The sequence below is a fragment of the Sebastes umbrosus genome, chromosome 9 (assembly GCF_015220745.1).
Source record: "Sebastes umbrosus isolate fSebUmb1 chromosome 9, fSebUmb1.pri, whole genome shotgun sequence".
In the NCBI taxonomy this organism is placed as follows: domain Eukaryota; kingdom Metazoa; phylum Chordata; class Actinopteri; order Perciformes; family Sebastidae; genus Sebastes; species Sebastes umbrosus.
In genome coordinates, this window is record NC_051277.1 from 13,808,959 (window position 1) to 13,836,344 (window position 27,386).

General features: G+C 41.4%; 1 protein-coding gene across 2 annotated transcripts; it reads left to right on the forward strand.

Moving 5' to 3' along the window:
* The first annotated feature begins 1,417 nt into the window (after positions 1 to 1,417).
* On the forward strand, positions 1,418 to 26,708 carry mtnr1al (melatonin receptor type 1A like). 2 transcript variants are annotated; one of them, XM_037779252.1, is made up of 3 exons: positions 1,418 to 2,298; positions 3,394 to 3,717; positions 23,966 to 26,708. In XM_037779252.1, the coding sequence occupies exons 2-3, from the start codon at positions 3,417 to 3,419 to the stop codon at positions 24,733 to 24,735; spliced, it is 1,071 nt and encodes a 356-aa protein (XP_037635180.1). In that variant the 5' UTR covers positions 1,418 to 2,298; positions 3,394 to 3,416; the 3' UTR covers positions 24,736 to 26,708. The 2 variants fall into 2 exon arrangements, with proteins under 2 accessions (XP_037635180.1, XP_037635181.1); XM_037779253.1 differs by lacking the exon at positions 1,418 to 2,298 and having other exon boundaries at positions 2,787 to 3,717.
* The last annotated feature ends 678 nt before the right edge of the window (positions 26,709 to 27,386 follow it).

Here is a 27,386-nt window from a genome sequence, read left to right on the forward strand (position 1 = left end):
ATCGTTCCTCCAAGTTGAATCAAAGTTGGACGAATAGGTGTCTGAATCAGCATTAAAGGGACAGTGTGTAGGGTTTGGTGGCATCTAGTGATGCGGTTGGAGATTGCAACCAACTGATTACCCCTCTTCGCACTCCTCCCTTTCCTGGGTTTACAAGTGCAAAACCGTGGTTACGTCGTTCACCCCACTCAAAGGCCATCCTTAACATAATGCTTGCCGAATCTGCAAGGGTCGTGAGTGTTCTTATGGCCAAAGTAATGTCACACCATCAGACACGGACCTTCGGGCGTCCGTGTGGCAGGTTTTCACCCATCTACGCACATCCAAATTTTTCTAACTACGCGAATGGGCAGCGAAAATGGAGAACTTTGAGGAGCTTTGAGAATGTCCGTTTGCTGCGAGGAGAAATGATTCCACGTCAGCTCATGTCCGTGCGGCTTTCCCTGCAGAAAGTATAACTGAAGCTTAACACTACTTTAGGAGCAAAGGAAGTCAGACGACGGCTGCCCGTAACCGGAGTTCACAAGTGTGTCTGTATTTAGATATGAAGAACTCATTCTAAACTAATGAAAACACAATGATTCTTAGAGTCCGGTGATTACACTGGCCCTTCAAAGAATAACTTTGCTTCAGCTGAAAAACCTTGTTTTTACCGACCTCCACTGGCTAAAGTTTGCATCTAGCTGCAGTGATGTAGAAGTGTACAGAGGGTGTGTTCAGGGCACCTTGACATAGTTGGGTTTGACTACAGGTGGGAGGGTGTACCATTTCAACCAGAATAGGTAATTTAAGCAATGTTTTTTAGTTTTTTAGCTGGGACACCTTTCATCAATGCAATTTTTAAGAACAAAATTAACTGTTTAAATGCCCAAATAAAATGTTGAAACAGACAAAAAAGAGCACCGCCTTCAGAAACTCAAACCGATCTGAGCTTTTCTCCCTCTTTGACAGGTCATAAAGCATGTTCAAAAAGGCAATAACTGTGAAGGATGTTTTCAGATACAGTAATAAGCTGTATCATGTTTTTTTATCTGCCATTAACTAACTGACTGACTGGCTTCCATCCAACTGTCAAGACATCCTCTCATAATATATTAGCCTATATATATGCTGCTGCATAATGTGTCTAAAGGTATAATTAATGAGGTTTTAATTCTGATGTCACAGGCACTTAACTCAACAAAAAGGTCAAAGTAAGATCACTATGGAGAGAGGGATGGAAAGGAGAAAAGAAAATGGAGGAAAAAAAAGGAAAGGAAAAGAGAGAAAGGCGAGGTGGATCATATGGAGAATGTGTGACAGAGAAATACGCACACATTTACACACAAAACCGCAGCAGCGAGAGAGAGAGAGAGAGAGAGAGAGGGATGAAAGAAAGGGTGTGTGTGAGAGAGAGAGAAAGAGAGAGAGAGAGAGAGAGAGAGAGAGAGGGATGAAAGAAAGGGTGTGTGTGACAGAGAGATGATATAAGGCGCGTAAACCTCCTCCAAACGCTCAGAGTTGAAGTTGCTTTCCTCACGTGAAGGTCTGAATGACCGTGAAACCGGCAGACTGAGAGACAGACCGGCAACTGAAACTACATGAAGCTGGAATCATCATGAATAAGAGGATTTGTGAATGAAACCTCAGATTGGAAAACATCATTCAGCAACAACATCCAGCTGCGCGAAAAGGACTCCATTCACAAAATGAAGAAGCGGGCGACCAGAGAAGCTGTGCAGATGTGCAGATTTATTTTATTTTCAGTTTAAATGGAAATTGAATGACAAGACTGGAAAAGCATCTGAAGATTTTTTTATTGCGTTTTCTCTCTGCCTGAGTGTTCAGAGGATTCCCAGACTATTCATCTGTAGGTTTTCTATATTCTCGTTTACACCGGTGAGAAGTGAAACCTATACAGCAGGACTAATCAAAGATAAAAAAAAAACGCTCTACTTTCACAGAAAGTCGTCCCTATACGATGCCCCATTTGGAGACTTGTGCGCGTAAAGGACGCGTCGCTCCGGTGCCATTGCGCGCAGTGATGCGCACCTTGACGCATGGACGTGGGAAATAGGGATGCTGATGGGGGGTTCTGCTGCACCCCCAGAACCAGGCATTATGAAAAACCATTAGAGTTGATAAAGAAGTTTAAAGTTATATAATGTTTTCCCCGTGTGGTGGGAAAGAGGATTCACTTTTACTCCTTTATTAGTAGAGATTTTCTTTTCAGAGGAAGTTTTTCAAGTTTCCAACTGAATCAAAGTAAGCAAAGACACCAGGGGCACTGAGCATCCTGTCAGACCAAGAGTACATAAGGTAACTGATATTACTGCTGTACAATGACCCTTGTGGGCTCTATCTGTAGGCTACAATAGGATGTTTGATTTGGTTAGGTTTAGGTAGAGGGAGAGGGCACACACACGTGGTGGACAAGCTGTAGAGAGAGAGGGAGGTGTCTGAATGTGGACAGAGAGGTGCAGATACAAAAACTGTCTTTGATGAGGAATCTTAATGTTAATCTATAATTTTCTGGTTTATATGAACTCTGTTCCTGTGCTGCATTTTTTTTCATGGGGTCACATCTCTCGTCTCCCTCTTCCTCTCCTCACACTTCTCATACATTAGCTCAGTGTATAGAATAGAATAGAATAGAATAGAAAGCTTTATTGTCATTGTATTAAATACAACGAGATTCACAGTTTGTCACTTCTGGTCAGTGCTTTAAAACAAATACTTGACAAGACTAAACGAGGCAGATAAAACATATAACAGGTAAAACACACACACAGTTATACAGTAACTAAAACAGGTAAAGTAGATGTAATAAATAAATATAAACAGAAGTGTTACACTAGAAGTATAAAAATAGAAAAATAGAAAAAAATAGAAAAAAAGATATAATGTAAACATAGTTTAAAACGTTTAAAATGGTGGTTAATTATTACTATTATATATAAATGATGGTGCCCATTCAAACTTCCTGGCATGTTTTATCCTAAGAGGTCTGTCGTGGCATTCCGTCTGAATCCCAAAAATAAGCCACAAACGAGCTGTAGGCACAGTAACTTCAGTCTGACGCGAATGACAGGATATGTAATCCAGCTTAAAAACGTTTACTGAAAAAAGTTAGATATCACATAGTGTCACACGGTAGAAAAACTATGTGCTCCCTAACCCTAACGCAGCTCTCTGCCTCCTGACTCTAATGCAATCTCACTCTCTCACTATATTAAAGGGAGCAAAATCATCAAAATTCAGTATACATGCATTTGTCTCTTTACCTTTTTAAACATTACCTAAGTCAGCTACAATAACTAGAAATTATGTATTTTAACTTATATTCAGACATTGTGGCTCTTACAAGGTCATTATACAGACTGACTGAGCACCCCAACTCTGACTGACTTCCAGCCTCCCTGGACAAGCCGTGCGTAATGCCGAATGGACCGACCCTCCGCGAGCACTACCACTACCCGATGCGACTGGTCGACCCGAGGCACCTCCCGCAACTGATGTCCCTGGAGGACCATGAGCCCACCATGGTGAAGGGGACGCTGGGGCCGCGCAACTCCACGATGGTGGGAGAGGAGGGGTCTCCGGGTCAGCAGCACCAAACCTTCCCCTGGGCGGTGACCCTGCTGGCCGGCGTCCTCATCACGACCATCGTGGTGGATGTTATCGGGAACCTGCTGGTTATCGTGTCTGTGTTCAGGAACAGGAAACTCAGGAAAGCAGGTAGGGCAGGTGTTTTATGTCCATGCACGTTATAGTCGGTTTATGGATAAACTCAACAGTTCAAAGGTGTTACGTTTTCTATAATATCCAACTGAATGATTATGTTTATCAATAGAGAATTTAACTTTATCCAATGTTTCTGGAGGTTATGTCACTATGAACTCAGGCTACAGTGTTGCTCTCAGTGAATTTATACTCTATTTCCTTTCTTATGATATTCTTCTAATAGTTTACCTAAAAAAAACATTAGTAATAGTAGAACTTGTAATTATTTTAGTTGGTTATTACAGTTTTTAATCTGTAGAAAATGTACCTTAAAAGGGAGATTTGCCAAGTATTTAATATTCTTAGCAACATGGGAGTGGACAAATATGCTGCATTATGCAAATGGAGGTATATTTGTATTACTGGAAATCAATTAACAACACAAAACAATGATAAATATAGTCCAGAAACCCTCACAGTTACTGCATTTAGCATAAAAAAATATGCTCAAATCATAACATGGCAAACTGCAGCCCAACAGACAACAACAGCTGTCAGTGTGTCAGTGTGCTGACTTGACTATAACTTGCCCAAAACTGCATGTGATTATCATAAAGTGGGCATGTCTGTAAAGGGGAGACTCGTGGGTACCCATAAAACCCATTTTCATTCACATATCTTGAGGTCAGAGGTCAAGGGACACCTTTGAAAATGGCCATGCCAGTTTTTCCTCGCCAAAATTTAGTGTAAGTTTGGAGCGTTATTTAGCCTCCTTTGCGAAAAGCTAGTATGACATGGTTGGTACCAATGGATTCTTTAGGTTTTCTAGTTTAATATGATGCCAGTATCTTCACTCTAGCTTTAAGACTGAGCAGAAAGGATACTATCCTTTATTATAGGAGGCAAACACAATATCCAGTTAGTATCCACCGACAGCAGTCGAAGTGAGCCTCCACACCATCTTATTGCTTATAAAGTGTTTTTGTAACTTCATTATGAGATCATTAGCAGGAGAAGTCATTTCACTCCTTGAGAGCTCAGTTCTCTGTAACTTTCTCCATCTTGGCGTCTTCCTGTTGCTGCCGTGCTGAGCGAGCGTCTTGAACAGATCGCTGCTTGATGTGTTACTCAACGACAGTTTGACAGAATGTTTGTCATGCTGCAGACGATCACAATTCAAATGCTGTGTGACACGTTGTAGTTTTATAAAAATGCAGCACTGACAGAATAGTTGTCACCGTCAAATGTCTGAAAACAGTTGAGACTTGTGGAGCAGCTCTGCTGTGAGGCTGAGAGACATTTTGGCTCTCGGTCAAGGACTTCGGGAAAAGTAGTGAAGCCCCAGTTGGTGACTCACTGTAATCGATTTTAAAATCTAATAATAGTCCCAGATTGATGTGGACTACGATCCTTCAAGAGCACTTCTGTGCATAAATAACCCAGGCAATTAGGAGCAGTCAAACATACAGACAGAGAGGGAATCAATCCAGGCTCCTAACTGTTATCGTTCACTCAGCAGCATGCGCCGGCAGAGCCATCTGAAGCACTAAATATCACATTAAAGGCACTTAGTGAGGACGGACATCTGCTTTGCACTCACACCACAACATATGAATATTGATGAGTTGTTGTGCCGTTTACGAGCGCTGCATCATGGAGCCTAACTTACCGTTAAGCTCTGATAATAATAGTCAATATTAATAGGAACATCACTTCACAGCATCCCTCAGCAAAACATGTTGATGTTAGAGAGGCTTGCTTGTGAAAGGTCAAATCCCAAGTCAAGTATGGAGGAGGAGGGTGGCCGTCTCCTCTTTGAAATCGTGAATGAGCTGGCGGTTAATGAAAGCACTCAGCTCAGTGTCTGTGTTAAATCGATTCAGATCAACAGGAGGTGCAGCCCGGTAGCACTAAATAGCGTATGAATTACATGGTAATTCGCAAGTCATTTTGGGTGCAATAAGAACGCCGAGTGGAGGTGGATGGGTCCAACAAACACAGGACTTTTATACAGTGACGTTTGTGATGTGTTATCCGTACTTCTATTTCATCGTTTCAGTATGTATATAGAGTAGTTTACATACTTAACTTAAGCCCCACCATGACGTTTTTCCTAAACCTAACTAAATGTTTTTTTGCCATTACTGTAGTTTTGCTGCGTGGCATAAAAACGACACGCAAAAAGGTTTAAATGCGTTCATGACACGCAGGATGTCTTTGTAATGTCATGTTATTCATATGCCTTCCCATGAGTTCAGGTTGAAATGGCCACCAACTCCTGGTAAATTTCTATGGAAAGCAGGTGAATCTGTCGGCATCTGGATGCAGTGCTTCACATTTACACCTTTATGGTAAAAAGTCAAAAATCTCAATAAAACTGCACTTTTAGAAACAGTTTTTACATTTTAGTGTCAAAATGTTTCACCACTGAGCACAACAACAGTGACAGTTAAGTAATCATCAAGTCATGTTTTATGATTTTGCAATGTTTTCTTATTGTTAAATGGTTGTACTGTCGAATAATTGGTTTGAAAGTTGTGCTGCCGTGGTGCGTTCACATGCTTGGGTGCACAGAAAGATGTTAAGCTGACAAACCTGGACGTTGTGAAAAGAATAATGTTTTGCTGCTTTGCACTTCTACAGCATTGTTAAAATCCACATCAATATGATTATTGATATAATCACGTTTGACAAATGACTTTTATTAAAGAACTTGGCTGAAAAAGGTTATTTTGCAACCCTGATCCTGTGTGAATGTTGAAAGCGTTGAAGTCATGGGACTTATTTCAGTGGCAGAAGACAAACAAAGACATGAGGAGCGTGGGAAGAGGGGAGACTCTGTAAGGTTTGAATATGGGGATAATTGTGCCCATTTTCAGACAGTCTCTCCTAGAAGACATTCACAGTGTTGCACTCGGTTGTTTACATGAAAAGTGACACAAATCGTCGTGTAAATAATGAAAAGAGAGCTAGAGAGAGAAATTCCTTTCTTACCTTCACACGGATGGCCAATCACGGCGTGATGTTGTTGGACATAGCCTCCCTCATCCGATGTTGGGAAGGTGTGAGGGGAGGAGGTTTCAGAAGCCTTTTGATGATCCGATGAGCACTTCTGATGGAGTATACTTGCACCTTAAGGGTGGAAAGAGTGTTGAGAAATATCAGTTATTGTAAGGAAAACTTTTGTTTGCTTTTTCAGCAGTTAAGAGGCATTAATGTTTTATTAATGTTTCAAATCAACGTTCCAAGCAGACCAGTATTTGACAGAAATCATAAACTTAAAAAAGTTAACTTGGACTTTATTAGATTCGTCATATACATATAGGTACATACATGAAATTTGACCTGCATTTAAGCCATTCTATAAGCATTTAGGAGCAGTGGGCTGCTAAAAAAGCTCCCAGGGAGCAACTTGGGGTTCACTTGCCGACAGTAGGAACCAGGGATCGAACTGCCAACCTTGATACGTTGACTGTCGACGTTTTTGCATTCGGGCAGAGCAAGTGTTATTGAAAATAACATGACATAATAATGTGTATAACAAGCGAGAAAGTCCACAAAGGGGTGGATGGGTCAAACAAACACAGGACTTTCCAGGGAGGCCGCTCTTTGGTGTCCTGAGTGAAAATCCAAAGTAAATGTTGACTTTACGCTAGTTGTATAACGTTGTGTTAGAAAGTCCGCTTAGGGCGGTTGTTCTTTATTCATACTAGTTGTGTTGTTCCGTTCCGTTGTTCCATTATTATTTGAAAACAAACCAGGATTTTTTCTCTAACCTTAACCAAGTAGTTTTGTTGCCTAAACCAAACCAATCGTTTCAAAACGTTAACCAAATGGCATATTGTGTTTCTGCAAGCATGATACTAAGCTGATATGAAACATAGCTATGACATTTATTTTTGGTTCAGAAACAACATTTAATGCATCCTGTGGTTTGCAGAAACGTACAATGCCAACAGTTTTCTGGTGACTGGGTTGCATCTCGATGACTGGATTTCAATGTGAAGCAGATATAACTACATGTTGAAATACAGTTATTGAAATGATGTTGAAACAATGGATATATGTAATGTCAAAGTCTAAAAAATCTCCACTTTTCAGTCAAATGTAGCCTAGTTTTAACTTCGTCTGAACAAGCTGTGTTCAAACTACTTTAAAAGGTGCTAAATGCGAGATTGGGAGCTTTTCTATTGCCTCCATACAGCTCACAACAGGGTGACGGCTGAGCCAGTAGCTCGTAGCTAACAGTGCTAACAGAGCAAACAAAGGCAACACTGCTGACAGAGATAACAGTGTTAACATGAGAGGGAACCAGAGGATGTGTGCTACGCTTCCACGACAATGCTGTCGGTCAGGACGGCGTTATCAGCCGTAACCGCCGTATGAGAGTAGCGCAGAGCGGCGGCCATGAGCTAGCCAGTTGGGCACGCTCACATGCACTGTAAAGCACACACGGCTACGTGAACAAAGCACAGAGAAGCTCTGATTACAACACACACAGAGGGAGAAAGACTTCATTCTCTGCTCAGGTAGACATTACTCCTCTATATCTTTACATAGACAATAGTTGTTGATGATATACTAATGCTCTGGATATTGTATAGAGCACCTTTATCTGTTGCAATGGGGCGTGGATGTCTTTATTTTAGAGTGATAAGATCACAAAGTAAGTGATCTTTGGTCAAGAAAGTGGTGAATTTAAGAAGGGGAGGTTTGAGCAGGCAGGGTTTCTGCAAGTTAATTATCTTTATCTCTATCCAGCATCACTCTCCGTCACCCGAGTGTCTAAATCTGCAGCCTGCGATCATCCCGTCACAGTTATGCTCCAGAGTGCCACACACTGTCACCGTGACTAATTTGCATCGCCATGAATCAATACATAAACACCAATTCCCTTTAGCTCGTCAAAGCTGTCCCATACGCATCGGTCACAAAAAAAGTAATTTGTCTTCTCCTGTTTTTCCATCAATGTGGGAGGAAGATCCCTGGAATTCCTAAGTGAAAATGGAACGATTGGAGGTGGAAAACTGGATGAATTGTTCAGCTCTCTCATTTATTCTTCCCGCCGCCACCTCCTCATTCATCTCATTTCCCTTCCTGTCTTCTCGTATCTCTTCTTTTACCCCCTGATCTTCTCAATTCCAGACTCAATTCAACTCCTGCCTTTCCAATTCTCCTTCTCCCAAAAATCCAACCTTTTTTTGTCCTTTCCGTTTGATTCATTCTTTAGTCTCTTCTTCTCACCTGTCCTCTACTCTCCTCCCTTTTCAATCACCATCCCCTCCTCTTGATTATTCTTCTCTTTCCTCTTCTCCTGCCCTGTCAGGTCTCTCATCTCCTCTTTCTCCTCTTTTCTTCTCCTACCAGTGAATATCCTCTTGTCTCCATCTCCCTGTTGTCCCCTCCATCCATTAATCTCCCCTCTCCATCTGCCCTGTCAGAGATAGATTACTCTGTCATTAGTGAAGTCCCGTCACCGTTCATTATGTCAGTGTCACCACATCTACACAAACACGACACATTACCAACATTCATGCAAAAAAAACACCTGTAAATACAACTCTGTTAATACGCTCTGGGAGAACAATTCAACAGAAATAGCTGTAATTGTTTACATCTGAAAAGGCAATTATCACGAGAGGAACGTTTCTGACTGCTCCGCTCAGCTCTCGGTGGAATTGCTCAAACGTGGGCGGGATTGCATTGTGTTTTGCATCGCCGCCGCTTCCTGGCTGATTGCCCAAACTCACCGAATTTAAATCATTTGTGAACACCGAGTCCTGCTGGAAATCAATTTGTCGAAGCGTGAGCGAGTCAGACAGGTTTCATTGATCTAGAGGCCAGTAGATCAGCGGCTCTTAACCTTTTCAGAGCCAGAGGACAGTCCCATCTGGACAGAGTAATCCACAGCAGCGATGAACTCTAAATGTCATCCAGATCCATTCATGAACACGCATTTTTATTTTGTCTTAATTATACAAGTTCAGTAGTGTCCAGTGTCGGGAGTAAAGCAGTAAAAGGCCGATAGCTGCTACACGAGGTGCTCAAACTGACTCTCTCTAACGTCACTCACAGTTCTCCAGAGGAACTTTATTAACTATCCTGTGAGTTAGAGCCAAAAAATCTAAATTTGGTCAACTGACTGTTGAAGCCTGAGAGCCAATCAAGGCATAAACTTCCTGAAACAAACATCTTTAAGCTCATCTTATTGAAACCAAAATTGGGGCACCAAGACACACATTAGAGAGAGTAAACTCTAATTCCTCTTTCACACCACTGACCAGGGTTGGACCAGGGTTATCTGACCCATGTTCAACCCTTCTTTAGTCAGTTCTAACCAAGCCAGTCAACCCGGGTTAATCCCTGGTCAGGACAAAATCAGATACGACCTGGGTCACAATCCCGGAGCAATGCATACCAATTAGCTCAGGTGTTAGAAATGGGTGGGGGTGTTACAGGTCTGGAGATTTACAGAGGGAGGGTATGACAGTGGCATCATCAATGTGTGCAAAAACGTAAAATGTCACAGAATGATGCATGTTATGGGTCTGCATATAGTACAAGCAGCATTTTTACCTTTGTAAAATGTTAAACTATGTTATATGTTATGTGGGGCTGTAATGTATGCAAAAACATACAGATTTACATCCATCAATCAACACTCATGAACTACGTTGTGCTATCTAATATGATAATATAGGCTACATTTACAAAAGGATTAGAAACTTCTGAAAACTGAAATGAATATTTTGCTCACTCCACCATCCCAGCAAAGATGTTATACATATAGTAGGACTAGTTGGACATGTGGCAACTGTTGGATAATGTAAGAGTTTGTCCGGATGTAATAAAATTAGTTTATATTTCATTTAGTTTGCTAATTGCTCGATAATGTAAGGAACTGGGACTGGGTTTGTTACTTTATAACAGATGGTACAGGCGACAGATGGATCATTTTGCGAGTTTATTTTGAAAATTAAAAAAGTTATAAAGGTGAAGTTACAAATAGAAATAGATGCGCTCCCAGCTGGTTGTACTGTGAGGTGTTTGGCTGTGTTTCTGTGTAAAGTTACAGTGGACGCGTCTCTCATTCAGCAACCTTGTTATGTTCACATACACTACGTAAATTGTCCGTCATCCTACCAGTCACCAGTACCCCCTCCTGAAAAAGTCCAGTCTGCTCTGAATGGCTTGATGTTTTCTGATCTAGACAGCCCACTAAAAACTATTATTATTGTCTTATTGCACAGTTTGTTGGTTGGTAGGCACTCCAGATACCCAAATGTATGTGCACAAGCAGTCTCTGTCTATGTGTAGTCTGACAGTACAGACATTTACTGTGTTTGTGTATCAGTAAAGTGTGCATGTGTGCTGTATGTGCAGCTGCAGACAAAAGAGATTTCAAAACTTACCATGAACTCTACTTGATTCAACTCCGTTCCCTCTGGGTTGTTTTCTTTTTGCTTCCATCTCTAAACACAGAAAAAGAGGAGTCAAACAAATTGAGATCTCTAAAACGTTCAGCGTGTTTGTGCCACATAGAGCAAATCTGCCTCTGTTTGCTCTTGTTTTCCCATGTTTCCACTGTTTACGTCCATGTTTGCTAGCTTGTTGTTTCCTTTAGTGCATTGCAACATTTGTTGGCAGGTTACCACCACCAACAGTGAAATATTAATAATCATTTTGTATGTACACAATACAAACTAAACAGGGACCCACTCATCTAAAACCTTGCTCCGTAGCGCTGCTAGTGGTCAAAAACCATCCACACAGGACCACAAACAAAGTTAATCTGCTCTTCAAGAACATGATAAAACATCATCTTACAGTCTGTGATATATATTTATATGCGGTGATAAATATCAGCAGCTCCACACAGATGGAGTTTGGTCAGTGTTAAGCATTGGGATAGTGGGTGGTGTCACTCTCTGCATCATGAGAAGTAAAGCTGAGCAGATGGCGGTTCTCTGGGTGTTTCTCTTAATCTTAGAACCAACCGGTTTGACAGCTGGAGACCAGCAGGAAGTGCGGTCTACTTTGAAATACCACTCACTGAGGGGATTTACTCGTAAGATTAGCTCACGATTCCTCTCTGACCTTCATTTTCATCTCCAACATCTCAAGACGTTCACTCTGAGGAGCTCTGGTGGATCTCAACGAGCCCTGAAGCTCCCAACTAATGAGACTTATTATGTAAATGAGTGAAACGGTCAGCGATGACCAGATAATGAACGTGAATAAAACATACATCCAGCAGCTATAATTAGGTTTGGGCATTCTGAAACCACAAGTCAATCTGTCCATTAAACCCCGGTCCTTTTAAATATCTCATCAAATCTATGTAGGTTTAACATTCAGCATTTTGAAGTAAAGATAAAGTAAAGACATTAAGTGCACTACATAACTTGATATTTAAGAACAAAACTCAGATTTAGTTGAGATCTATAATCAGTTTTTGTTTATTTGGTTGGCAGAAACCCAACAGCTTTGAGTGCAACCTAAATTACGCATGTTTGGTGAAAATCAAAAAAAAAATCGAAAAAATTTACATTTTCCAATCTTGCAAATTTGTGTGTTTTTTCTTGTAAATTTACAACTTTAATCTTGGAAATTCTGAGTTTTTTCCCTGAACATTACCGCCTCCCCCCAGCTCCATATATATTGATATATAGACTGTATCTATATATTCTTTTTTTTACCTACACTGGCCTTAATACGCCGTTGTACTTTCTGATATATATAGACATAAAATACTAGTCAGATTAATCGATCATGGGAATAATAATTAGTTGCAGAACTTATCAAATATTGAGGTGGCTCTGAAAAATTTGTAGCTTGATCCTTCAGAGGAAATCCGCTGTATGAGTTTGGATTCACAACAGATGATGGATCTGAACCATGATCGGAGTCATGGCCCCGCAGCATCCCCTCTAGACCCCTTAGTCTTTCAAACTGGAACCAGACATCAGGACCAAACCCTTTGGTATCGGTGAAGCCTGTTTTGGCTGCTTACTTACAGCAAAACATGCTGACAGTGACTGAGTTAGTCGAGACATCAGCACTTTATTATTGTGTCATTATGAATTTGAGGTCTGACAGAGTTCATTTTCTCTTTTCCTCTCACTGAATAGATATTTTTCTTGTCAAGTATAGATTTTAAGGGAGTATGAAGAGTGATCTGTATTGCCTTCACATCATTAAACCTTTACAGCTTCAGTATTGGGTGACTGCACTGCCCGATCAAGGTCACAGTTGGCCTGCAGGTGAAAGAAATATTCATGGAAGCTCCCCTCGGGGTTTTCAGATAGCACAGCTTTTAGAAATGCTGTGTGGTGCAGTTCCTGCTCCAGCAAAAGCATTTTCAATCATCATGGAAGGCTGACAATAAATAAAAATATATTTGTTGTAGATTTTTGCAGCTTGTTCTGACCCTGACCATATCTGATGGTGTAAATATTGAGCTATTGAGCTCAGCTACTTTGTCAGAAACACAACAAAAGAGCAGCTGGTATGTCTGTTTACAGTGCAGCCAAACAGTGTGAGTTTGCAGTTTGTGAAGTTGCTTTTTGTCATCTTGTTCTTCACACATCAGAACAAACTAGCGTGTCAGGAACATTTTTGACAAAACCGTGAAATGGTGACACACTAAATCTCAGGTTCACCCTCAGTTTATTGTCCATTTACAGCCTAAAAGACAAATATTTGTTGGAAGAGATGGAAATTAGACGAGACCTGTAAAAGCTGTTGAGTCATATTGGGTCGCTGAAATGCATCTGCTATGATACATGATTCACTCTTGTACAAATCTGTTCAAAATGTACCTTAAAAGGGAGATTTGTCAAGTATTTAATACTCGTATCAACATGGGAGTGGGCCAATATGCTGCTTTATGCAAATGTATGTATATATTTATTATTGGAAATCGATTAACAACACAAAACAATAACACATATTGTCCAGAAACCTTCACAGGTACTGCATTTATCATAAACAAATATGCTCAAATCATAACATGGCAAACTGCAGACCAACAGGCAACAACAGCTGTCAGTGTGTTTAAGCTAAAGATCTGAGTTCTTCTTTCACCAATAGCCGTGGATATCTCAAAATCATGAGACATAATAGTAAAACTGATCCGCAGAGAGCAAAAAACAAAGAGGTGTTACAACAACAGAAACAGGTGGCAGGAAGCTTAAGAACCCAGCACACGTCTGCTGTGAGCTGAAGGCATGTGTTGCTGCTGCAGCGTATGACATGAAGTCATGGCCTCCCTTTTCCCCCTGACATCATGTCTGATGAGCCTGACCTGATCCGCGCCACCTGCCCAACCTCGTCCTGAAGCAGCACACCTGCCCGAGGATTCAGACTCTCTGGTGAGCGTCCACAGCGCCATGATTTATGTTATCTAATTCCCTTTAACTGCTCCGATGCTTTACGGTTTTATATAATTCCTTCTCTTTGTTGTTTCAGTGTTGTTGGTGAGGACACTGCTGGAGGCAACATCTTTAACCTCACACCCTCAGATCCTGACTCTGGAAATAAATGTGTTATATAAATGTATCTGCTGTGTTTCTATCAGTAAAATGTAGAACGTGCAGTTTAATGCAACTTCACACCCATTGCTATATATATACCATCCCAAATCCCTCTTAGAGTATCAAATATTTAGCTCCTGTAGGCTTCAAAGGCGGCTGCACAAACTTTTGTCATTTGTGATTCACAGCAGGGACAATGGATTTCAATATAATGATTTTTTTTGGTCATATTTTCACCCAAATGTGGCTAAATGTCCAACTTGATGTATTAAACTCTGTCAGTAAAACTGTCTGTCTTGAGTCAGCATGGTGTCTTGATTGATGAGGAAGTAACTCGTTGACTGAAATGTCCAGGAGCCAATCAGTAAACTACAATTTCAATTCTGAACCCTGAAAGGTTCATCAGTCTGGCCAACGAGTGAGCTTGGATTGAACGGTTCTGACCAATGGAAGAGCAGCAGGGGGTAGGTGCTTTAAAGGTCAGGTCATATTTGTCATATTTTCTTCAGTCCAATGAGATTGATAGTTGGATGGCTCATCACATATCTAAAAACACAGTTTTGCGATGCGAGAGTTAAAATCACAATATGGCACCATATCCATTCAATTTGGGTTTTTTTTACCTAAAACAATGGACAATTATTGATGTGAGAAATCCATATTTTTTTGGTTTTCAGGCACATTTATATTGTTAAATCATATATGTATTTGGGCTGTCAATTGATTCAAATAGTTAATCGTGATTAAATCGCAAATTAATTGCTCATTTTTTATCTGTTCAAAATGTACCTTAAAGGGAGATTTGTCAAGTATTTATTACTCTTTCCAACATGGGAGTGGGCAAATATGCTGCTTTATATAAATGTATGGATATAGTTATTATTTAACAATGACAAATATTGTCCAGATTCCTTAGGTTTTTTAGTTTCATATGATGTATCTTCACTCTTGCTTTAAAACTATGTCGAGTGCTAAGGAGTTAAAGGGGACATATCATGCTTATTTTCAGGTTCATACTTGTATTTGGGGTCTCTACTAGAACATGTTTACATGCTTTAAAGTTCAAAAAACACATTATTTTTATCATACTGTCTGTTTGAATATACCTGTATTTACCCTCTGTCTGAAACACTCCGTTTTAGCGCCTGTCTCTTTAAGAAGCCTAGTCTGCTCTGATTGGTGCAAATATGGTGCACCTTTGCAAAGGTAGTTGTCAAGCTGTAGGCGGTATATTGAAATGAGCCTACTCAAGTTTTTCATGATATGTCCCCTTTAATACAACATATTTTATTGGCTGGTCATCCAAATTTGCAGATTAAAGTTGAGCAAAGGTGAATTTTGACCAGTAAGATTTCCAGCTGGAGTTGCATAGAAACAAGAAATGCATTCTTGAGAAACAGAAAATAAAATACAGAGACCCATTAGCCTTCCTGGTTTACCTGCGGCTTTCTCATCAGCTTTGTCAATGCCCTCCATGTTCTGCACCAGCGCTAACAATCATTTCACTAATTGCTGAAGCCATCCATTGATCAAAGGCTGAGCAGCTACAGTGGCTAATCGTCTCCAGCTGCAGCACAGATGTTCTGCTGATGCAAAGCATCTCACTGGTTGATGGCATTCTGCGATTACACATTTAGTATACTTGCTTGGTTTTTATAGACTCAATCTTTACTCAATTTTAGCCGAAATATCTTAAAGGGGCTATAATTGATATTTTTTATTGTGACAATGTGATGAATCTATGGAGAATTACACCCTGGATCTGTTGCTCCCCTCGGCTTTACGGAGCGTCATAGTGAGTTTCAGCTCATTGTTTATCTGACATTGGGCTGTATAAATAACACTGACTTGACTTGACACAGTTAGAGAGCAGCTGGTAAAATAGTGGAGCCTCTCAGTGCCTCATTCCACATGTTGGATCTGGATCTCCGTCCTCCAGGAGATTCAGCCTCTCCTCTTGGCTCTCTCCTATCTGTGTGAATAACGTGCTTCAGTTTTGCGTCTTGTTTTTTTGTGTAGGCTGTCCTCTTTCAGGCCCGGTCTCACCAAATGGCGTATGAATGAAACGCTAATTTCTTAACTCATTTCACGTGCAATTACAACGCCTTTCTTGCTTTTGGCGTGTCATTTCACACCATGTAGTCTGTCAACCTGATCTCATGGGAAGACGTGGAAATAGCATGACATTTTAAGGACACTCTGCATGTCATGATAACGCATTTTAGTCTTCTCACATCATTTCACGCCACGTCCTTACCGTGACATGTTCGCGGTCATTGTTTAGGCAACAAAACCACTTAGTTAGGTTTAGGAAAAATATCATGGTTGGGCTTAAAATAAGTAGGTAAATTATGTAAAACAAATGTAGGTAAAGAATGTTACGGTACGGAAAACATGTCACAAACGTCACTAACGTAACTTCAAAATAACTCGACAACACTTTGAGCACACGAGCATGGGTCTCCTGGTGGAAAGTCCTGTGTTTGTTGGACCCATCCATCTCCTCTCCCTCCCATCGTCCTTGTCACTTTTTTTTCTACGTCACTATCTCTGAGCAACAGACTAGATGGCGTGAAATGACACTCCAAAAGCAACAAAGGCGTTGTTATTGCACACAAAATGACTTATGACAAATTACCCCTGTCATTCATAGGCCTACGCCATTTGGTGAGACTGGGAAAAGTCTGTACTGACTGCAATGTAAACACATCTGCATGTATCCACATGACTTATTTTGAAATGACGTTAGGGATGTTTGTGATGTGTTTTCCATACTTAAGTTACGTTGTTTATGTACATATTTTACTTAGTTTATGGACTTATTTAAAGCCCAACCATGGTGTTTTTGCTAAACTTAACTAAGTGGTTTTGTTGCCTTTGAACCTGCGACCCTCTTGCTGTGAGGTGACAGTGCTAACCACTGCACCACTGTGCCTTGCAATTATCTTAGTTTTGTTGCCTAAACATAACCGTGACCGTTTCATGTTAACAACTTGGTGTTAAATGAAAATGCGTCATCATGACATGCAGAATGTCCTTAAAGTTGGCGTGCTATTTATACACCTTCCCATGAGACCAGGTTTCCTTTTTCCAGGTTACATGGTGGAGAGGAGGTTATGTCTCTCTAGCTGTTTTGCGACTTCTTTTTTCGACAATCTTTTTCATATATGTTCACATTCTACTTGTCATTTGGATGGTCTATGTTGTAAATTTAATATGTTGTGTATTCTCTACACACGGCATCTATTGCATGTCTGTCCGTCCTAGGAGAAGGATCCCTCCTCTGTTACTCTTATTTAGGTTTCTTTCATTTTGTTTCCCATTAATGGAGTTTGTTTGGGGAGGTTTTCTATATCTGAAGTGATGGTTGAAAAGAACAGAAAGTGTTGATGCTGTACAAATGCCCCCAGAGACATATTTGTGATATTGGGTTATTATATTGACTTAACTTGAGTTGACATTTAGCAGCAAAAGGACGCTTATTGCAGGTCTAAAGGTTTCGAGTCAAAAAAATGAACATGAAATGAACATGAAAATGTTCAGAAGACTTCAAACAACATTTAAATGTTGGAAAGTATAACTTTTTGTTTTGTGGAAAGTTCTGCTGGGGGAATTTTGAACTCATGACCTCAGTATCTCACTCCCATCGTGGCTACAGCCCTGAATATGACCCTCTAATTACTCAGTTTTATAACCTCCAACTTCTGTGTCTTTACAATATGATCCAGAAATGTCAGTCGGAGGTTGAGTCAGGCAGACAAAGTGTCTATTTTTTCCCACAAACTGCAGCTCAGTATCTCTGTCTGTGGGTGACAGCAGTGTTTGCTGTTGTACTTGAAAAAGGTACAAGCCGCCGCCGTCAGGATGACACACACCGGCGGCGGCTGCAGCGATGAACACACTCGCACTGCTGGGAGGAACAAATGAAACACGAGAGGAGTGTAGGAACAAAGACGAGCATCTCGACCACGCTGGCATCTGTCTGTGCGGGACCGGCTGTTACAAACACAGTAACTCAGAACAGCGGACTAGAGGAAGCTCACAGCGCTACGACAACAGATGAGCTGATTAGATTTCGGAGCGACTCGCTGCATTAATTTGCATTTCAATGTGGAAAAAAAGCGATGTCTTTGAAAGTACTGTAACTTCTCAGAGCGTTCAAGAGGCAAAGATCACACTGCGCTGATAGAAATCTTTGCTCATTAATTCATCATTTGTCTTAATGAACAGGCTAATTAGCATAGCTGGTTGCGTTTAATGTATCATTTGGGAGCTGAGGTCCCTCCGGTTGTCTGAATGTATTGTACTATGGAGTCATATCGGGTGTCTGAAAGTATGATATATAGGTGCCCTGTAGAGTTGTAAAAAAACAAAAGTCATGTTTACATCCAGCGTCTCTCAGCAAAACACATTGTGTGTCCTTGAGCTCTAACAAATATGTTGAATGCATTTCCTTCCTCAGAAAACGTTTGCAAAGTTTTTTTTTTTTTTAATCCAGCATTGTTTACATCCATGTTTACTTGCTAGCATTCATCTTCTTCTTCCCTGACTTTGTTCGAGCATTGCTGCCTATGTTGTGTACTGTGTCACACACTTATACTGTAGAAAACAGCTCTATAGTGCTACTATAGGTCCTTTAAGTTGACTTTTACCAAAAATGATTAGTCTCTCATTGTCCGTCAGGTGTCAGTTAAAAGTGCTATCGATAATATTGATAACATTCAGCTACTAGATGTCGCATTCTCCCTCCCCCGTTCTATTGTATTTACTTCACAACAAGTCGTTGCCAGGCATTTACCGTCAATCTCAGCCATTTATCTGTTTTTTCCACACTAACAGAGAAACCGCAAGATACCAATGTTGTTGCCCTGTTGGCTCAAGCCTTGTTAGAAGTGGGAACCAAATGTCTGATATCTTCCACAGAGAGAAACAAAACATTCATTTGATGATTAAATGATTAATGATGAAATCACAGTCATAATAATCTCTTTTCAGGAACAGCCATGCTTTTATTTGGCTCCTTTCTAAAGGCTCTTTGGATGTATTATTTTTTTTTAAATATTTGTCTACACAAAAATGTTTTCAATAAGGCCTTCGAAGGAATATATCAGACAGGCAATAAATCATCCATAAAAGCATCCATAAATGCATAAAAGCAGATGAATGCCACATATGACCTATAGTTTAGTGCAACAGTCAAGCATTTAAAAAATCTTATTTTAATCTATACAGCTATCTGCATCGGCTCCATGCAGGCTCACGTCTCAGCTGCGTCTTACGGGCGTAACCGCGACCTGAAGCGTTTATTTAGGCTTTGTGCTTGTAAACTGGTTAAGGTCTTTTCAGATGGTGCGTGCATAACGCTGGTGCGTATACTCAAGTACCAGTACTCAGCACTGGTGAGTACTGGCCCACTTCAGGCACTGACATCACTAGCTCTGAGCGTAGCATTGGACTCAGAACAGACTGCATGGTGTACAAATGAAATGCCAAAAGCAAGAATGCCTTTCTTATGCATATGATATTCCTTGCGCATTATGTGTAATTCATACACCTTTTCGTGCGACTGGGCCAGGAGACAAGGACTGGAGTCAGAGCAGGTGGAACTACAGGGGAGAGGGGAAAGGCTAGAGATAACAGGCAACAACAGGATTATGTATGCATGCGAAAAAGGCCGGAAGACTAACTGATGCAGAGACAACGATCTGGCAAAGTATTTGTAGAGATTTTTCAACTGGTGGGGCTCTGAGTCCAACACCTCCAGCAGGTTGGGTGGACACAGGATGGGAAGTAGAGGTGATGTTGCAGGAACAGATGTAACAGGAAGTACCATGAATCTATATGTAGCAGCATGAACGGCTCATATGAGACTGACTCTATTATAATGTCTTCCTCTATTACTGAACTACACAGGGAATTGAGCCTCTGACCGTGGCGGCGTTTCTCATCCTCATTTATTAACATATAGCTGCAGCTTAGACGAGAGGAAAGGAGGGATGTTGTTAGGAATAGTCACAAAGGGCAAACGCAGTAATAAAGACAGAAGCACATATTGGCTGGCGGTTAATAACAAGTCCCCTGTCTATGCTCCGAGTTATTCCCTAACTGGCCCTGTGTGATGCGCCGGAGACATTCAGAATAGAAATGATGAAGCTTCATCTTAATGAAGATGGAGTCAGGGGGTGATAAATACTGAATGGTGCCACGTAGCTTCGCAGGTATAGAAGAAGGTGTTATTAACACCGCCAGAGTTAACGACCAAGCTCCCCTCTGGGTGTGAAGATGTAATTTGATAAAAGCTTCCACCACCAAAGCGTATCAATTAGAGCAGCTGCAGAGAGCGGAGACACACCTCTCAGGCGCCGCTGAAGGGGTTTCAAAGCGGCATGCTCAGTTTAATGAGATCTGATTGGAGCATGTAAGCATGGAGCAAGTGTAACATGTTAAAGGTGGCCTATACCTGCTGATACATTTGGTTTTATTTGTCCAGGTTTTGAGATATTTGCATCTGTTTTCCACCCCGATACAAAGGAGGTGAACGGAATTGTGTTTGTGGTGCTCGTAGCTCTGAAAAATAACATTTAAAATGATCTTCAGCACAAACTCTTTCCTTTACTAAAGCTCTGAATATACTCCAAAACAGACGCTGATATAGAGAGTGGACATTCGTGTGGTTCTGAATGCTACCAGCCCAATCAAGGATACGTTGAATGTTGACATTTTTGCATTCAGTCTGAGCAAGTGACGTGGTACAACACATATTCACTCCCAACTCGTCAAATACTGCTGCTTCATTAGTGCCCCTCGACATCGGAGACAGACTTATGGGATACCCCTCGTACATTACTTTTGGAGATGCATACTGTCCTTTCAAATAGGTTTAGGCCACACAACCATTTAGTTAGGTTTAGGAAATGGTCGTGGTTGACGTTATCTTCACTGACTCACATGATTCACGGGACTGAGTCAGATTTTATGCTGCATCCTGATGGTGTATGTTGGCACCATAGACTGTTTATAAAGATGGACGATGCGTCTCCACTTCCTCCCACTGTGCAGAAGTGAAGCCAAAATATCCTGGATGCGGCAGCTGGCATTTTGAGAATTTTACATCATATGGAGCCAGAGTCTGCGCAGTAGTGATCAGGCGGTGGAGCCGAACCGATCGCAAGCCGAGCACGGCCGCGGCTTGTCAGCAAGAGAGACTCAGCTGTCAATCATGATCTCCCACCCCCTTTTTATAGCATCAAATAACTAATAAAAAACTAACTTATAAGAAAAATCGGCACAAAATGACAGAAACCATCTTTGGGATTTTTTTTTGTGATGTGTACTGATGAGGTGGCAAGGTTTATGACCTATACTGCAGGCAATCCATCAGATAGTTGTTAAAATATTTTCAGTTTGGACTAAAGTGATGGACCGATCGACCGACCATCCATGAAGCGCCACCTGGATTAAGGCCTTTCTAAAAAAAGATTTAAACTTTACTCAAAAGAAAACGCTGGACTCAGTGAACTGATTTCATCAAAGTTGGGGGTAAATATATCTGAAGTAGATACCTGCCTGCCATACTAATGCTACTCAGACACGGGACAGTGTCATAAAGGGAGCTTTGTGCAATGGCTTAAACGCTGAGGAAATATCATTGAAATGCAGCGCGGTCCACTCGGGCGGCAGGTAAATGTTAAACCCCTAAACCAGGCCCCTCATACTTAATTTCCCCATGTGGGAGACCTTTACAGCACATCAGCAGGGTCAGAACTTCGTTATTGTCAAAGCATACAGTATTTGGCTGAGCAAAGAGCCAAAAAAACTGGAATAAACTGCAACACACCTGGTGCTGTGGCTGGCATACCAACCAGTGTTTACCGCCCACCCGGGGACCAATAATGGTCCATCATTATGAACTTTTTTCGTGTGTGTGTGAGTGTGTGTGAGCTGTCTAAAGTGGTTAGAGTGCAGATTATTGACCTGAATGGTCAATATGGAGCCAATGGAGTCAATGGAGCAGCTTTGGACAGTTGTATTTATTAGCCTTTAATGATGGTGAAGGTATTTGAGCAGCAGTGATGAGGTTTGGAGAGTAATGATCCAGATGCTGCGTTGGAGGGGACTGGGAAACGACTGGGAGTTTGTCCTTCTGTTTTTTTTTTGTCTGCCGCTCGCTCGTCTTCTTTGCTGGAGGCTATTTTTGTTTCCTTCAGTGACGTCCTGTTCAGATTGTTCCGAGCTCCATGTTCCCGGTTTTTGTTTGGCTTTTGTTTGTGTTTTGCTCCGCTCTGCTGTTTTTCTGTCAAAACTCATTTCTTTCCTGTCAAGTTGTTTTTACATTTGTTGGCACCAAACCTTCAGTCTCTTCCTGTCTCTTACAAAAATGCCAGAAAATATCCAACTCTCTTCTACTCCAATCCTGCCCTGTTTTCATATTTATCAAATATTTAAGAGGTTTTGAATGTTCCAGTAGCTACTTGAACATTTTGTGTTGATTAATCAACTAATCCTTTCAGCACTGCTTTACATCACCATCAAACATTGTACAAAAGTGCATAATAATCATTATTTTATTTATATACCACTTTTAAAGGTCAAAGCACATAGCCTTTTCCAGAGGAAGGGAAAGAAAGTGTAAAGATATGGCTGCCTTCACACCAAATTAGGTGTTTCAGTGATTAGCTCAGGGTTGTGCGGCGATGTGGGAGTGTCACTTATTAATGGCCCATTTAATGCCAAGCGACTGCACCACGATTAATGGCTTTTGTTCCCTCATGGCGAGGTTGCACATCTCTGGATCGCTGGTTACGTGATTGGCCAACGCACCGTGATGTCGGGTTGCATTTCTCCAAACAGCCCAGTCTCAGCAAATGCCGTATGAATGACATGGTAATTTGTAGTCATTTTGCGTGCAATAACAACGACTTTGTTGCTTGAGACTGGTGCTCGTGTCCCAAAGTGTTGTTTTACTTAGTTTACGTACTTAGTTTAAGCCCAACCATGATGTTTTTCCTAATCCTAACTAAGTGGTTTTGTTGCCGACCATTTGACAACAATAAGCCTGTGGCGTATAAATGACACGCAAAAAGCCTGAATTGCGTTTTCATGACATGCAGAAATGTCATGCCCCCAGTGCTGCAGTCTACAGGCACTACCTACAATCAAAATGAATGGGAGGACTGGTGTTTTTGCCTGATTTGGTGTGAATGTAGCCTAAAACCACTGATCAGAAATCAGAAATAATTCATGGATCCCTGGGGGGGAAATTGGGTTATGTTTCAGTTGTTCCATTTCAGAACAAATATGTTGTATAAGAAAGATGTAAATAAGACATATTGGTTGAGGCCTGTTGCCCTACAAAGTCATAGCTAATGGCCAACAACTCATGACATTCAAATTTGACCATTGATAAATGCACCAACAGTGAGCAATTTCAGAACCCTTAATCAAGTTTCAAGTCTTGACAAGTTGATTTGAGTAGAATATAAATGGAAACCAATGGCTGGAAGGTAGAAGATTATCATAATTCATCAGTACTGTGAAATAGATGAAATTTGTATTTATACACTGGTGAGATCCTTTAATTAGGCAGGCTGGAGGTACAACATTCACTTAGTCAAACACGTGATTCTGTTGGTATATCCAAGACAAACAAGAATAATTGGAGCTTACTCACCTTTCACAGTTCATATTCTACCCGCTGATGATTCATCTGTCTCCCCTCTTGTCTGCAGGAAACGCCTTTGTGGTGAGCCTGGCTCTGGCTGACCTGGTCGTCGCCATATATCCTTACCCGCTGGTCCTGACCGCCATTTTCCACGACGGCTGGATCGCCGGCTACATCCACTGTCAGATCAGCGGCTTCCTCATGGGCCTCAGCGTCATCGGCTCCATCTTCAACATCACGGGCATCGCCATCAACCGCTACTGCTACATCTGCCACAGCCTTAAGTACGACAAACTCTTCTCCAACAGCAACACCATGTGCTACGTCGTGCTGGTCTGGGCGCTCACCATCCTCGCCATCGTGCCCAACTGGTTCGTGGAGTCGCTGCAGTACGACCCGCGGGTGTACTCCTGCACCTTTGCCCAGTCGGTCAGCTCGCTGTACACCATCACGGTGGTGGTGGTGCACTTCATCCTGCCGATCGGCATCGTCAGCTACTGTTACCTGCGCATCTGGATCCTCGTCATCCAGGTGAGGCGGAGGGTCAAGCCGGACTCGCGGCCAAAGATCAAACCGCACGACCTCCGCAACTTCCTCACCATGTTCGTGGTGTTTGTGCTCTTCGCTGTCTGCTGGGCGCCGATAAACCTGATCGGTCTGGCAGTGGCACTGGACTCCAGGCTGGGCCAGGCTATACCGGAGTGGCTGTTCACGGCCAGCTACTTTATGGCGTACTTCAACAGCTGCCTCAACGCTGTCGTCTATGGCGTCCTGAACCACAACTTTAGGAAGGAGTACAAGAGGATCGTCATGATCATCTTCAAGTTTCACTGCTGAGACGATGCGCTGAGGGGAAGGAAAGGGTGGAGATCATTATTTACTTTTGTGACAAGAAAAGGCTATTAAAAAGCTTGACCTTGACAAAGAGAGGAAAACTGTACTAATAAGATGGAAAGAAAACAAATATACTACATGAAAAAGAAAGAAAAACACTTTATATGAGAGTGAAAAATAGAAGAACTTTAATATCTGGAGGTGAAGAAGAGGAGGAGAGACAAAGTGAAATAAATGATGCCACACAGAGAGTTATCAGTGATGCCTTCAGGGACCTTGAGAGACTTTAAATCTACAGAGAGGCAGGCAGAGACTAGAGTTTGGGAGTAACTTAGTAATGTGTTTTATCATGACTTCCTTTTATAATGAAGTCATGAATTATTGTTCGAATTAAAGTTGTACCAACTTCATACTTCAATTTGATGTTGGATTATTCAAATATTGTGATCATCTTCCTCGCCTGATTCATTTTGATGCATAAAATCTTCTGTTTCAAGACAGAAATACTCCGATACTGTGATTTTTTTAAAGGGATAGTGGACACTGTTTCTGTTTCCACAGAAAGGAAATCTGACTGATGCTGCTCAGAATTATGTTTTTTCAAAAAAAATAATTTATTGATTAGAATAACAAACTGGTGCTCTTCGGGAATATTAAAGTTACTACGGGGAACTTTCATTTTGTGTTGACTTTCGCGGTCCCTGTGGACCAGAGTCCCTTTAGGAAACCTCTCATTTTACTTCAGCAGGGTCTGACAGTGCCCGATTTGGCGCCGAATCCGACCCGGTGGCACCGATGACAAGTATTAATAATAACTATATAGAAATAGCCAATCTTCTCACTGATGGTCTCGTTTGCTTATGTAGGTCATATAGAGGCATCAGTATTAAATTGAGACGTTTCATAACCAGTTAAAAGTTCCTCATAGTAACTTTAGTGTGATATACTTTTGAATTAAGGATTGATTAAAAGGTGCTACACGCACATTTTCAAACATTAGGATTTAACATGAACTGTGATCGAGGCTGACAGTCTTCTTGTCTATAGTCCTGTTTGTTTACAGTATTATATATATTTTACATTTGACAATTAATTTTTTGGAGTAACAAGCCAAACTCTCACTGGGACAAAGAAAGAAAAAGACGAAAGGATGGATGGAGGGATGGAGGGATGGAGGGATGCTAACAGAGTTGTTGACTTTGACCAGTGACTTGACTTTGACTTTAGGCCTTTGACTTCATGACTTGATAGTATTCCCAACCCCAAAGGTGAAAAATTAGCCTATTCAAAAATTACATTAAGAGATCTTAGAAGTTTCGATTAACCATTTTTTTCCCTGTTGTGTGAAAACTTAAGCAAACAGTTGATAGGAATTCATGCTGAGCGGCTGCTCTTCACACAGTAGTGAGGATTATAAGTAAACCATGACACGGCCTGATCATGTACACACACTAATCCCATCTCAAGGCTGCGTTCAGACCGACATGAACGGCGAATTTCCACCAGATCTGAATGTATTTCTTATGGAAAACAGGAGAAGCAGTCGCCCAGTGGACAGGGTCTGTATTTGCATAAAGTTGAAAAATCTCAACTTTACACAAATGAGCTTGTGTCCAGCGCAACGCGTCCGGCTCACCGAACTTGGACCAAGCTGTCAAACTAGGCGATCTAGTTCTAAAATGAAACGAGATTCTTTAAATGTTCAGAAGTAGATTTTGGTGGATCGTTTAGACGGAATAACAGAGAGTTTACGAGCAGGCCGCCGTATTGTTTCCTGTTTATAACGGCGAGCAGAAAACCAATCAGGTTCATTCAAAATTTATGCTCATGATGAATAGTTGGCCCTCATTTTGCCGCCCTAGGTTATTGCCTAGTTCGCCTATAAGAACACGCCGCCCCTTGGTCTTGACACAGAGACCCAAATAGACCAATAGGGGTAAAGTTTTTTTTTTTCTCTGAATTACATTTAAATACTTCTGGCCAATCTGGGGCCCTTGAAAACATGGGGCCCCTAGGCTAGGTCAGTCTTTACTCACGTGGCTCGTCGGTATAGTCAGTCACATGAGTCAGTAGTCAGTGAAGTTAACGTCAACCACGACCGTTTCCTAACCCCAGCTAAGTGGTTGTGTTGCCTAAAACTAGCTTCCTGTGAAAACAGAAGTTTATTTTGAAAGGACACTATCGTGTAATGAGTGTATATTGACACGCTGTCCCCGATCCGTCCAAAAGTAACGCAAGAGGCGGACCGCGTGCGTCAGTCTCCGATGCCGAGGGGCACTGACCAAGCTGCGGTATTTGACAATTTGGGAGTGAGAATGTGCTGGGTTCAATGCAATTCAGATATGTGCAAATGTGCACTCCTAGTAAATTACCCCGTAATATGAATGGCGTAGCGTCTACCTCGCCGTCTAAAATAATAATGACTTGTTAAGGACTTGAAACTCTGAGTTTAGGACTTGGACTTGACTTTTAGTAACAACATTTATGACTGAGACTTGTGACTTTGACTCACGTCTGGAGTTTTTCCTCTCTGAAAGCTGTTGGTGATGTTTTGTTGCTGCTGAGGCGTTGAGTCTTTTATCCTCTTCACATCATGGGTGTCTTCTATCTGGGACAGGAACAGCACAGGTGGGATGGACCCTCCACCTGTGCTA

What these genes read in the sequence shown, in the direction of transcription:
- mtnr1al (XM_037779252.1), top strand. Translation starts at nt 3,417, where the DNA reads ATGCCGAATGGACCGACCCTCCGCGAGCACTACCACTACCCGATGCGA. An exon ending in CAGGAAACTCAGGAAAGCAG is followed by an intron (nt 3,718 to 23,965) that starts GTAGGGCAGGTG and finishes TCTTGTCTGCAG; the next exon opens with GAAACGCCTTTGTGGTGAGC.